Below are 12,730 nucleotides of genomic sequence, written 5' to 3' on the forward strand. Positions count from 1 at the left end.
TAAGCCCCCACTTGAGCATCTGTCCTATCAGACACCCTTATCACTCCCTTGTGAGTTGCAGTGGCCAAGGTAGTACTGTTCAGGGGTCTTTTCCTCATTAATGCGGCCAAGAGGGTGGTTGTGACACATTTAATGTGGTGGTGGCAGCTTTCCATGAGATATTTTGGGTTTTATTCTTTTTTATATGCTTGGAGGATGAACTGCAATGGTTTGGGCGAGCTCTTCGTTTGGACTTCGTAATGTCCGAGGAGGAGTTACTCCTCGGACAGGTTTCTTTTTCCGCAATTGGGTTTGAATAAGGTTTTGGCTGTGATTTCTCCTCGGACAGGATGCTTCTCGGACGGACCCGTAGTTTAACTAGCCCATTATTTTGGGCCGGGCCCCACAAAAAGATTTAGCAAAATAAATGTAAAATTCTTAGCAAAGCTAAGCATAGATTCTCTACGCGACAAAATAAATTTTCATAGTTAAAGAATAAGTGACCAACAATGTCAAAGTAGGTAAGAGTAACATAACAACACAGAATATCTTCATTAGATAGTGTTTTCTTATTATGTGATTTAGGAAAAGATGTATAGGAGAGAAAAGGGGCAGAGAAAAGTAATTTCTCTTGTTTGGTAGGTGAGAAAATAAAGAGGACAAGAAAGCGGGATGGGTCGTTATTTTCCCATAGTCTACAAATTTTTTTTTTTTTTTTTTTTGAGAAACATAGTCTACAAAATTTAGTACCTCTAAATGAATAAAAAAGTGAGAGGAAAAGGTAGATCAATTTAGCTTGCTTTAGAATTATTGTCGTCCACCGATTGAAGCTAGTTTGGAGTCTTTGGACTCAAATTTTCTACGGTGAGAGCAGCCACGCTTTTAATAAAGCCTTAAAGGAAGGACCAAGTTTTAAGTTAGCTTTAGAATTCTGCCGTTTATCCTCAAAAAAAAAAAAAGTTAGCTTTAGAATTATTGTCGTCCACTGGTTGGATTTTCTATTACAATTTCGGCTTGACCAAGTCTCCCGACTCTCCCTTACGTGTTTCTAACTACTGTCAACGTAATTTAGAAGTGTGATTTTTCGTGTCTCCATTGCCGACAGATTAAATAAAGGCTCCAAGCTCAAATTAAAGTATAGTCTTCTTGGTGAATTTTTTTTCTTTTCAAATATAATCTTGGTGAAAGTGTTACATTGCTTATATATATATATATATATATATATACACACACATACAGTTGCAATAGGATACTTAATATCCACTTTTTATTTTACTTTTTTTTTTTTTTTTCCTGAAAATATCTTTATCATTGAGATCAAATTAATTTTCTCAAAAAAAAAAAAAATCAAAGACCAAAAAAAGAGAATTTTAAGTTTTTAATAAATATATATGAAAGTGTTGTGAAAATATTGTGAACATAACATTCCTCTACAAGACAATATTCATAAAAGGTACATCATAATTTCAAATTAAAAAATAAACCATTTTTATTTAAGAAGTAAAAAATTAAAATTATAACCACCATACCAAATTTCCAATTTACCTTTTTACTTTTTCGTCTAATGGCAACTCAATTACCAAGACTAACCCATAAATTACTAATATGAAAACCCCCCATTTCCAAGCAACTGCAAAAAGAAAAAAAATTAAAAAATGCTTCTAAACATAAGCATGGAAGAAAACATTCTGAAATGAACTATGATCTTTATAAATAGCCTTTAAACCTTCAACATTGTAAATTGTCAAAGCAACGATGGCTAGCATGAAAACCACCTTTCTACTTGCTCTTATTTTCCTTCTTTTGCAAACTGAGTTTATTTCACTTGAAGTTATATGGTCCAATTCTAGTGCTGGCAACTCCACTGTGGGTTGCATTGACATGGAAAGGGAAGCCCTTCTTAAATTTAAAGAAGGTCTTGATGATCCTTCAAGAACTCTTTCTTCCAGGGTTGGCGAAGATTGCTGCAACTGGTTGGGAGTAGGCTGTAGCAATCGAACAGGTAACATCATAAAACTCGACCTCAATGGCCAACTTTTATGTGATCAAATGTCTGGTAATACCTCAACAGAATGTTGGAATCCTTTGATCGGTGTTTTATTTTCTCCTCTTTGCTTGAATTAAAATATCTAAATTACTTGGACCTAAGCAATAACAATTTCACTGGAATCCCTTTCCCAAATTTCATTGGTTCTCTCAATAAGTTGAGTTACCTTAATCTATCCCTTTCAAACTTTGGTGGAACGATCCCTCCTCAAATTTGGAATCTTTCTAACTTGCTTTATCTTGATCTCTCTTTGAATTCCCTAACAGCTTCAAACATAAATTGGCTCTCCGGTCTCACTTCCCTAAAATACCTCAATTTGAATGGCGTGAACCTTTCTGAAGCAACTACTGATTGGCTTCAAACTGTTAATTTGCTCCCTTCTCTGTTGGAGTTGCACTTGTCCAATTGTGAACTTCATTATCTCCCTCAAAGTTTTCCCTCTGTCAACTTTACGTCACTTTCAGTACTTGATCTCTCTTTAAATGTCTTCAACCCTTCTTCAATTCCTCAATGGGTGTTCAATTTCACTTCCCTCACAAAACTCGGACTTCGCCAGTGCAATCTCAAAGGCTCCATCCCTAAGATTGCAAAGGGGAACATTTGCAATTTGAGGAACTTAGATTTATCAGAAAATTATAATTTAAGTGGCGAAATAACAGAATTTTTCCAGGCCTTATCGGAATGCAGTAACAGTAGCCTAGAGGAGTTATATTTGGGCATTAACCAACTCATTGGGAATATCCCTCATTCTTTGGGGAATTTAAAACGTTTGAGAGTGCTTCAACTTTACGGCAACACATTCTCCGGTTCAATTCCATCATCTATACAAAATTTGTCCTGTTTGGAGATACTGTCCCTCGAAGACAACAAGATGAATGGAACCATACCAGAATCAATTGGACAACTTTCTGAGTTGAGAGAGTTGCGTCTCTCCGGGAATTACTGGCAAGGTATCATGACTGAAACTCATTTCCTAAATCTCACAAAATTGTCTTATTTTTCCTTGTCGTCATCATCTAGTAACCTTTTAGTTTTCAATGTGACACATGACTGGATTCCTCCTTTTAGTCTAAAATATGTCAAGATTTTGGACTGTCAATTGAACTCTACATTCCCTGCATGGCTTAGAACACAGAAGGAACTCACAAAGATCCATTTAGTAAATACTGCAATTTCGGATACAATATCAAATTGCTTGTGGAACTTGTCTTCACAGCTTGTGAAGTTAGATCTTTCTCATAACAAATTAATGGGAAATCTCCCTAAGTCATTAAACTTCTCTTTCTTGCTGAGGGTATTTCTAGATTTCAATCATTTAGAGGGTTCCCTACCACTATGGCCTCATGTGACTGAGTTATCTCTGAGAAACAATTCACTTTCAGGAACAATACCAATAAGAATTGGCCAAGAAATGTTATTCTTGAAAGCTTTGGATCTTTCTGGCAACTTTCTTATTGGTAGCATCCCATCATCCATAAATGAAATAACATATTTGCGCTCTCTTCTTCTATCTAACAATTATTTATCTGGAAATATCGACTACCACTGGGAGAGAATGCCAGGTCTGGTCTACATAGATCTGTCCAAGAATAATCTATCTGGTGGCATTCCAAGCTCAATGTGCTCACTACATCAACTTATGTGGTTGCAATTGAGTAACAACAATTTTTCTGGGAATCTCTCTTTATGCCTGAAATTTATTTCAAGCAAATCACTAATGACACTTGATCTTGGTGAGAATATATTATCAGGGCCCATACCAGAATGGATTGGAGAAAGACTTTCGTCAATAAAGATATTAAGCTTAAGAGGAAATATGCTCTTTGGGAAAATTCCTAAACAATTGTGCAATATCACTTGCATCCATGTCTTGGACCTTGCCCAAAATAATTTCTCAGGATCTATTCCATCATGTTTTGGTAGTTTGGTTGGTGACAAGTATTTTGATGGCATAATATTTGAAGAGATCACAGCGCATATGGATTTCGTTGTTAAAGGAAGACAATATGAATTCTACAATCAGATCTCAATTGTTAATCTCATGGATTTTTCAAAAAATAGTCTTTCAGGAGAGATCCCCACAGAACTAACAAATTTGACCTTTTTGAATTCGTTGAATTTGTCATGGAACCATTTGACGGGAATTATACCAGAGAATATTGGAGCTTTGCGCTAATTAGAATCTCTTGACCTCTCAAGCAACCATCTTTCAGGTCACATTCCTTCAAGCATGTCTTCCATGACTTTTTTGAGCCATTTGAACTTGTCATATAACAACTTGTCTGGACAAATTCCATCAACCAACCAGTTTCAAACCTTCAATGATCCGTCTATTTATGAAGGTAACCCACAACTTTATGGGCCTCCTCCATTGCCAACAAGTCTCTCAATGCCAAGTGACAGGAATGCAGAACATAAAAATGGTGAAGATCAATTTGAAAAGTTATGGTTGTACCTAAGTATTGCACTGGGTTTCATTGTGGGATTCTGGACTGTTTGTGGCAGCTTGTTGATAAAGAAGTCTTGGAGACATGCTTACTTCTGTTTTGCTGATAAAGTGAAAGAAAAGCTTTTAGTGGTCATTGCAATGAAAATGGTTTGTCTGCAGAGGAAGATTCAAGCAGGAAGTCACTGAGATTGGGCTAATGGGATCAAGCAGTGTAATATATATGTATTGTACTGGTTCTTTGGTTGTCATGTATCGTACTTAATATTTTTGCTTAAGCTTTTTGGTTAAGTAATGTCTCAATATGTGCCAAGTGGAGTCTTCTGTTATCTCCCCAACAGGAGCTTCAATAAATTTGAAGCTGCACGTGACAAGACAAATTATAGTTTGTGCTTCTCATGTATCCTGTAAAATATAGTGAAGATGCTTGTTACCTCCATTATGCACGAATCACAATGTCAATTTTTTGTTTGTTTTGCCATTCCAGATTGGGAATTGCATGGACTAATAATGGAGACATAGCAAAAGCACCTATAATCACAACCATTGAATAGACTACTATATCCTCAATGCAAGTTAACATGCAAAAAATTACTCTTTACATTTTACAGATGCAATAATAACATATAAGCTCCCCAAGCACTTGCACAAGATATTACATGAGTGTCAATTCATATTTCACTTTAAAGACTGCCTCAACCACAAATAAAAATAAAAATAATAATTGCGATTTGCTTGAGGAAAGCCAGGTAATATAAAAAGGGAGCTTTAAGATCAAATTTATGTCTTCTATGCCAGTTAGGAGTACCAATTCTTTAAAATATAGACATAGTAAAAAGCTAGGCATAGCTTCCAACTCTACGGTCCGGCAAGGCTCAGACTCTTCCTCCTCCCACTAAAGCTCAGGCTGCGCATCAAATTTGGAAGGCAACATCTTGCAGACTTGGCAAATTTTCCCTTCCCATGGTTGTAACTTCTGTTGTGTATTGCCTCACTACTGCATGCAGAGTTTGCTACATATCCATAATGGTTTTTATTTGTAGATTTTGAAGAAAGGGGACAAAAGATAGGATTGGTTTTTGAACTCTCTTGTATATTTTGACTGCCATCAATAGCATCATCCCTTAAGCTCTCTTGAAAAAGCTCAATTAGTTGTTTCTTCATATCTGTTGGAGAGGGTTCAAGAATGGGACTGGAGCTACTGTCCATGTAAACTGGTTTTTTGACGTGAGGAGTTTCTTTGAAGCCGCAATGATGGATAGGAGTGTTCCCACAAGAGGGGGTGGTATCTGCAGAAATTACAAGCTAGTAAAAAATCTAAGACGCAAATATAAACTAGTCTCTCAATTTCTTTTCTTTTTTTAAAAAAGAGAGTCTATGCTTAGAATTATAAACGTTAATAATAAACACATATAAGTCAGCCAAATTCTGAAACAAATTGAAAACAACTCTTACCACCACTGACACTGAAGAAATCTTCACAATCAGATTCTAAGCAGGACTGCAGATCAAAATATACTTCCTCTTTAGAACCTGCATAACGGGCACCATTCTGTTAAAGATGCTATATTGTTCAAGAGCAAGTCAAGAGGAAATGGCCGTAATGGTTATGTAAAACATTTACTAGAATGTGTAAGCTACAAAGTCACAGAAGTGGAAGACCTGGACTACTACATTTCCCAAACAAGTTTGTGTAAACAAGTTTGCATACTGAAGTCAAAATCTCCCAACTTCAACCCACAGTTGATTTATACATTCCTTGAGAGGATAGTAAGGTGGGATGAAAGAAAATATAAGAAGAATCAATACAAAGTAAAGAATATATAGACATTTTCTCAGCTATTTTTCTCATATTTTGGGAAGATTAAAAATGGTGGGCTGGATAGAAAATTAATAATCTCTCCTTTTTAACTTCTTTCCACTTTTCTAATTAATCCATCTTCCATTCTCTCTTTACCATTTTCTTTACTCTCACTTTTCCACCTTACCAAACGCACTTAAAAGACACCCAACAGTCCCAACCCAACAATCTTGGCGTATAATGGAGGCCATAGAAATAGCTGTTTATAATTATCTCCTTTGGCTGCTACCACACTACTGGAAAGTTCCAAAATTTCAGTCCAATAGAATTTATGCTGTAAGACATTACTATATTACAGCTTCCTTCCCCCTCCTGCACTGCAATTTTTTCTTCATTCCCTTAGAATGTCACCATTTGCATGTAGCCATTCACTCTTCAAAGTCAAAAGGTGATTTGCCTTCATTTAAAGAAGGTAATTGCTAATTCTACAGTTAATGTGCTAAAACATCAAACTGATTCTTGTGTACCCTGCAAGTGCAGATCCCTCCTAGAAAAGGAAAAACCAAAAAAGAGAGAAATCCAAGAAGCATTTCAAAGGACTAGTGTACTGAACCACTATGATTGAGGACTATGGAACCACTAAAACGGTCACATAATTTTTGTAGGTTCAAGCTAAAATAATACATCGACGAATCAAGTTATTTGAACCAAATCAAAATCATTTTCAACAATAAATGACAGAATCCACAAAGCTTCAAGTCATACTGTCATGGATCATATGTTCTTCAAGAAAACAAGAACTACATGTGTTACAAAAATGAGAACTTATTACATCAGAAAAGACAAGTTGATAATTATGCAGAACATGGTTAAGATAAGTGAGGATGAAACAAAGAACAATATAGTTCAAAAAATATAAACCATCAAACATGAAAAAAAAAAAAAAAAAAAAAAAAAAAAAAAAACCACAAAAGATAACGTGGTCATAGTCCATAAAAGGAAACAAATGTAAAAGTACACGGTAATGAAATTGAATCTAACCCAAGCCAAACTTATATCCAAGTTTAGAAACATACTTAATTCTCGAGAACTGCCTACAGGGGACATTGCTGACGACTGAGGCTTCAAACTAAGCTCAGACCTTGAGTTTTGGCAATCTACTTTTTTTTCCTTGATGGGTGGTTCAATGAAGACACTGTCCTGTGTTGATTCTGTTGAACCAATTGAGCATTGAAGGTTCAAAGCTGAGTCTGAGGTATTAGAAACAGGAACACAACTTCCCACGTTTCAACAAATGATACTACACTCATCCATTATAGAAACCCAAACACTTTGTGAAATACAAGAGAGACAGAAGAGAACAGAGAAATTAGTTGGGCTTCTAATGCTTATAGAAAGAGAAAAGTTGCTAGTTTATCACCCAACCAAATTGTTGGGGAAGGAGTTGATTGGTCTTGAAAGCGAAGTAATTGCATTTGCAGGCGTGGGTCCCTTTTAGAATTGCTTCATGTGGAGGGGTGTTGGTGACTTGGTGTGTAGGCCCGTAGTTTTGCAGTGATCGCTCACTAGCACGAAGGATTGGTTTTTTTTTTTTTTTTTCATATTCATATTCATGGCTTACATGCTGGAACATGGTGTAGATTTTAGATTTTTGAATATTAGGTGCATCAGAGGCCAAGAAAATTAAAATAAACCAAGAATGATTATGACATTTTGTTTGAAAAGTCAACTATATAGACATAATGATTAATGCAAGGATTGATTGAATCGGCATATCTGAAAGGTCGAAGATTGATTGAATCTGTAAGCCCATTATCAAATTCTTTTCCCCCTAAACATAGTTTAAATTTGATAACTTTTTAAAATATATATATATATATATATATATATAACGTTGCCTAGTTTAAACTCAAATAATAAATTATCTTTAAAAAAAAAAAAACTCAAATAAGGGAGTGTTTGGTAGGTAAGTTCAAATACACTTTTGATCATTTTAAATAACATTACACACATTTTCACATATATTTTCACCCACACGTATATCAAAAACACCTAAACAATATTACTCAAACTTCCTTACCAAACGCCTATTTTAAACAACATTACACACATTTTCATACATATTTTCACTCACACGTATATTAAAAACACCTAAATAACATTACTCAAACTTCCTTACCAAACACCCCCTAGTGTTCGTGTGAAGTACAACTAGTTTGGGTTTTCCTTTTCTTATTATTAGTTTTTCAATATATTCTTGGTAGACTACCTCTAAATGAACCCAATCGTGCGAAGCACATATTTGAAGTAAGTTTACATCATACCTACCTGCGGTTTGAGCAATGATTCAACTCTAATTTTCACGTAAACGACATCAAACATAATAATAATAATAATAATAATAATAAATAAATAAATAAAAATTACGTAGGAAGGACATATGGATAATTTGAGAAACTGTAAATTTCAAATAATGAAAACTCTCTGTATATGTCTATAAATATTTTTAAAAAGAAAAATTTAACTTGCCCCTTAGTGGCTCCATTAATATTAAGGTCCTCAAGGATCCTGATTGCTACTACAAAGAACAACAATATCTCCACTAAGGACATCGTAGAGACAGGGGCAGCCTAACATAATTTGGAGCCTAAGGCGAAAAATTTATGCGGAGTCTTTAATATGTAAATATTAATTAAACAAAATTATTTAATACTAATTAAATTAAGGTTAATTTGATACATTAAATACATAAATAATACCAACTAAACTAACGTTAATTTCATATAGAGAATTGAATATCATAGTTGAATTATAAATATTAATAAAAAGAAATAAAAATATATTGCGATTGAAAAAGATACTTTATTTTGGATATAAGACGATGCATAGTTAAATAAAGTTGTAATTTAATTTTTAATTTTATATTTTGATTTTAAGAGAGAGAGAGATAAATATTATTTGGTGTATAGTTTTGTAGGAAATTAGTTTACAAAAATCAAAGTCTCAAACTATTAGGGGAGATTAATCTATAATTGATGATTTAACACATTTGCAACATCTTTTTGAAATATTTTAGGGTTTCAATTGAGTTAAGGTTCTATTGGTCTTATACTTTGAGAGTCTTAATAGAAATGAAAAAGAAAAATGCGCTAATTAAAAGTACTATAAAATGTTCAAAATATAATGGGATATTGTTTCTTATTGATGAACTTTATCAAACTAATGAATGTTTATATCACTTTTTTTGTGATTAATAACATGGTAATTTGTAAGCTAATTGTAAAATTTGTACATCACTAATAAAAAAAATGTACAACCTTTAAAAAATATATATAATTTTATAAAAATTTGGGCCTATAACTATGAAAAATGGGGCCTTTTTTTCCAAGGAAATATTTATTTTTTAGTGGGGCCTTAGGCCTAGGCCTAGGCCTAACTTGCCTAGGCCTTGAGCCGGCCCTGCGTAGAGATCGCCAAGCATGCGGTGAAAATCAATTTTTGTGCATTTGATTAGGTGTGTATTTGGGTGTGGGTGAAAAATTAAAATTATTTCACTACTTAACTTATTTTTACTATTATTTATGGGCTCATTGTACTTTTTGATACTATTTATGGGCTCCACTACACTATTTCAACTAATTTTTACCTTTATCTACAGTACTTCTAACAATAATTTTTCAGTTTCAGCAAAATAAATGGTATCCAAACACACCCTAGGTCTTGATTGTGACTTGTGACTCTCCCCCTGTCTTTTTTCTTTTTTCTTTTTTTCTTTTTTTAATTTTGGTTCTTTTCACTTTTGTGTAATTAGAAGGATTGATGTAGTTTTTTTTTTTTTTTTTTTTTTTTTTGAAAACGAGGCATTCATTCATTCACGAACATGTAAAGAATCTTGGTACAAAGTCTCCACCGCAGGTGGTGGTGAGTCCTCTAACCAATAGACTACATCACTAATATTTTTTGCATACTTTGCTAAAGAATGCACAATCATATTCCCCCTCTCTTAATACAACTTATTGAAACCCGCTGCATCCCGTTTAGGTAAGCACAAATATCCTCATATACATGCCCAAGCAAGGAATTATGGCAAGACAAACCCGAGATGGCTTTCATTACTGTGCTGTTATCACCCTCAATTACAAACTCTGAAAATCCAGCTTCCAAGGCAAAAACAACTGCTTGTTGACACGCAAAAGCTTCTCCCTCTTGATTATTAGTTTGGTTTTTCATAAATTTGAATCGATTTCTAGTTTATCGTTCTTAACCATTGGTGTTGGGCAAAAAATAATAAAAATAAGATCTTGTGGATTTGTGCTTCTATTGATGTTGTAGAGAGTCCATATAAAATGAAGAGAGAAATGAGCAAAAGAGAGACTATTGGAGATGTTCAAATAACGTTAGTTAATTTATTATTCAATCAAGAAATTCTAATCCAAAGTTGATGATATTTCAATGTGCAATTTTCTTCGATTCTATCATAAATTTAATATTTGTATAATGCTTGCCATTGTTTTCAACGTGTCTTGGCAGTAATAAAGAATTTTTTACGTCCTTAAAGTATTAAAATCAGTATGTGTAAAGTTTTGCAAAATAGGAAAAGTTGCTCATTTTACACATTTTGAGCAAAAAAAACACCCAAATTAGTGGATGTAAATGCACAATTGCTATAGTAACTGTGCATATATACACAATTACTGTAGCTCTTCTATCTATTATTTTATATTTTTTTTCTCTCTCCCCTCTCTTGCCTTGTCAGACTCTGTCTCACCCACTCTTCAATGCCAAGAAGAAGAAGAAGAAGAAGCCAACCATCACAACAACCCAGCACCGCTAACCACCACCACTGCAACCCAATACCACCAACCACCACCACAACAACACGAACACACCACAAAATCATCAAAATCGTTCTAAATCTAGATCCAAATTCATCAAACCCATATACAAATTCATATAAATAATCAAACCGAAATTGAAAAAAGAAGGATAAGAAGAAAGAAAGAAGTTGCTGAAGAGAAGCAGAACAAAAGTTCACCTCCAGCTGCGGAAGCCATTTATGAGATGGGAAAGAACAAAAGTTCTCATTCAGCCACCCAAAAAAAAAAAAAAAAGAACAAAAGTTCTCATTGGGCTTTGGATTTTAAAATGACGTGTAGATGAAGCGATAATTACCAATTGTGAGGCTATCATTTTCAGCTCCTTCACAGTACATAAATGCGCTATACATATATTTATCTAAGATAACATATTGTTAGAACGATTAAAATTAGAGAATAAAAGTATATATAATTATACATATGATGATTCTCATACAATGACAAAGTGTATACACTTGGGATATATGATAAAGAGAAATTATTAGTCTACTGGGCAGTGGGCAGACTCCCCTCTAAGCCCAGCCAACTTTATGATTCCCCTACGATAAGCCAAACACAAGGGTTTCAACTTTTAATAACAAACCAATATAGAACTTTTAGTCCAAGAAATAAATTTCATATCAATACAGAATTAATAATTATTATTTCCTGTTTGCTAGTATCATCCTATTGTGTGCCAAATTTACTAGCCTCTCACCCTGTTCGTCTCTCTCTTGTATAAAATCACTTCTGCATTCATTAGTCATTACTCATTGGTGTCTTCTCAGGCATTGCAAGATGGATTACGAAGCTATAAAGGGTAATAGGATGAGAACAAGAAGCTTTCACAATGAAAACTACAACAGAAGGGCGTTTTTGAGGAATTATCCCCTTCACTGGGTAGAAGATGAATACAGCAAAGAAGATACAGCAAGGGTTTGCGGACAACAGCAATCAAAAGAAAGATGAATACAAAAAAGAAGAGACAACCACAGTGACAGTCGAAGACCAGAGCAATCAAAAGAAACCCAAGAAGATTTTCCTATCTGTGTTTTATTGGGGTGGAAAGAAGATTTTGTTATTCAGGAGACTCAAGCATCAGCTCAAAATTTATTTCATTGCATGCATCCCTAATGGCTTTAAGAAACCTACTGTGTTAATTTCAACTTGATTGCCCACTTCCTCATCTTCTTCCAAATTTCATTATTTGCATAAAGTACAGGCCAATGCCATTAACATATTGGCATACATATTGGCATACAATGTAACTTCACTAGTCCACAAAAGAACTTTCATACATGCCACACATAGCATGCTTCAATCTAGAAGTTTATATTTTTGTAGTTAAAGTTGCTCGCACTCAACCATATGAAATGGCATTGCAAATGAAACTTTATGTTACATTCAAGTAGGTTTCCAACTTAACATACCTACCATAATATACAACAAATGGCTGAGTTGTAACTGATTACTTTTTCAGTCATAATCATTCCTATGAAGAGTTTTTACAAACTAATGATCAAGCAAAGAATGGTTGCACCATCAATAAACAAATTTCCTGAGAAAAATGATCTACCGTCAATATGGAGTTGGCCAACTAG

At 34.2% G+C, this 12,730-nt stretch overlaps 2 protein-coding genes across 2 annotated transcripts; one reads left to right on the forward strand and one right to left on the reverse strand.

Moving 5' to 3' along the window:
- Window positions 1-1,704: 1,704 nt before the first annotated feature.
- On the forward strand, window positions 1,705-4,902 carry LOC115979537 (receptor-like protein EIX1). Its single transcript, XM_031101592.1, has one exon. It carries the CDS (start codon window positions 2,052-2,054, stop codon window positions 4,200-4,202), a length of 2,151 nt encoding a protein of 716 aa, XP_030957452.1. The 5' UTR covers window positions 1,705-2,051; the 3' UTR covers window positions 4,203-4,902.
- Window positions 4,903-5,127: 225 nt separating this feature from the next.
- Window positions 5,128-7,810, reverse strand: LOC115979520 (uncharacterized protein At3g27210-like). Its single transcript, XM_031101574.1, has 3 exons — window positions 7,350-7,810; window positions 5,928-6,005; window positions 5,128-5,761 (listed from the first exon to the last, which is right to left on the reverse strand). The coding sequence occupies exons 1-3, from the start codon at window positions 7,378-7,380 to the stop codon at window positions 5,331-5,333; spliced, it is 540 nt and encodes a 179-aa protein (XP_030957434.1). The 5' UTR covers window positions 7,381-7,810; the 3' UTR covers window positions 5,128-5,330.
- Between the last annotated feature and the right edge of the window lie 4,920 nt (window positions 7,811-12,730).

This window comes from Quercus lobata, chromosome 3 (assembly GCF_001633185.2).
Source record: "Quercus lobata isolate SW786 chromosome 3, ValleyOak3.0 Primary Assembly, whole genome shotgun sequence".
Lineage (NCBI taxonomy): Eukaryota > Viridiplantae > Streptophyta > Magnoliopsida > Fagales > Fagaceae > Quercus > Quercus lobata.

Bases quoted from the DNA above. Each gene is read 5' to 3' on its own strand.
- LOC115979537 (XM_031101592.1), top strand. From the start codon at position 2,052: ATGTTGGAATCCTTTGATCGGTGTTTTATTTTCTCCTCTTTGCTTGAA.
- LOC115979520 (XM_031101574.1), bottom strand. From the start codon at position 7,380: ATGTCCCCTGTAGGCAGTTCTCGAGAATTAA. The intron at 6,006-7,349 runs GTATGTTTCTAA...CCCGTTATGCAG, and splicing joins AGGCAGTTCTCGAGAATTAA to GTTCTAAAGAGGAAGTATAT. The intron at 5,762-5,927 runs GTAAGAGTTGTT...TAATTTCTGCAG, and splicing joins TTTCTTCAGTGTCAGTGGTG to ATACCACCCCCTCTTGTGGG.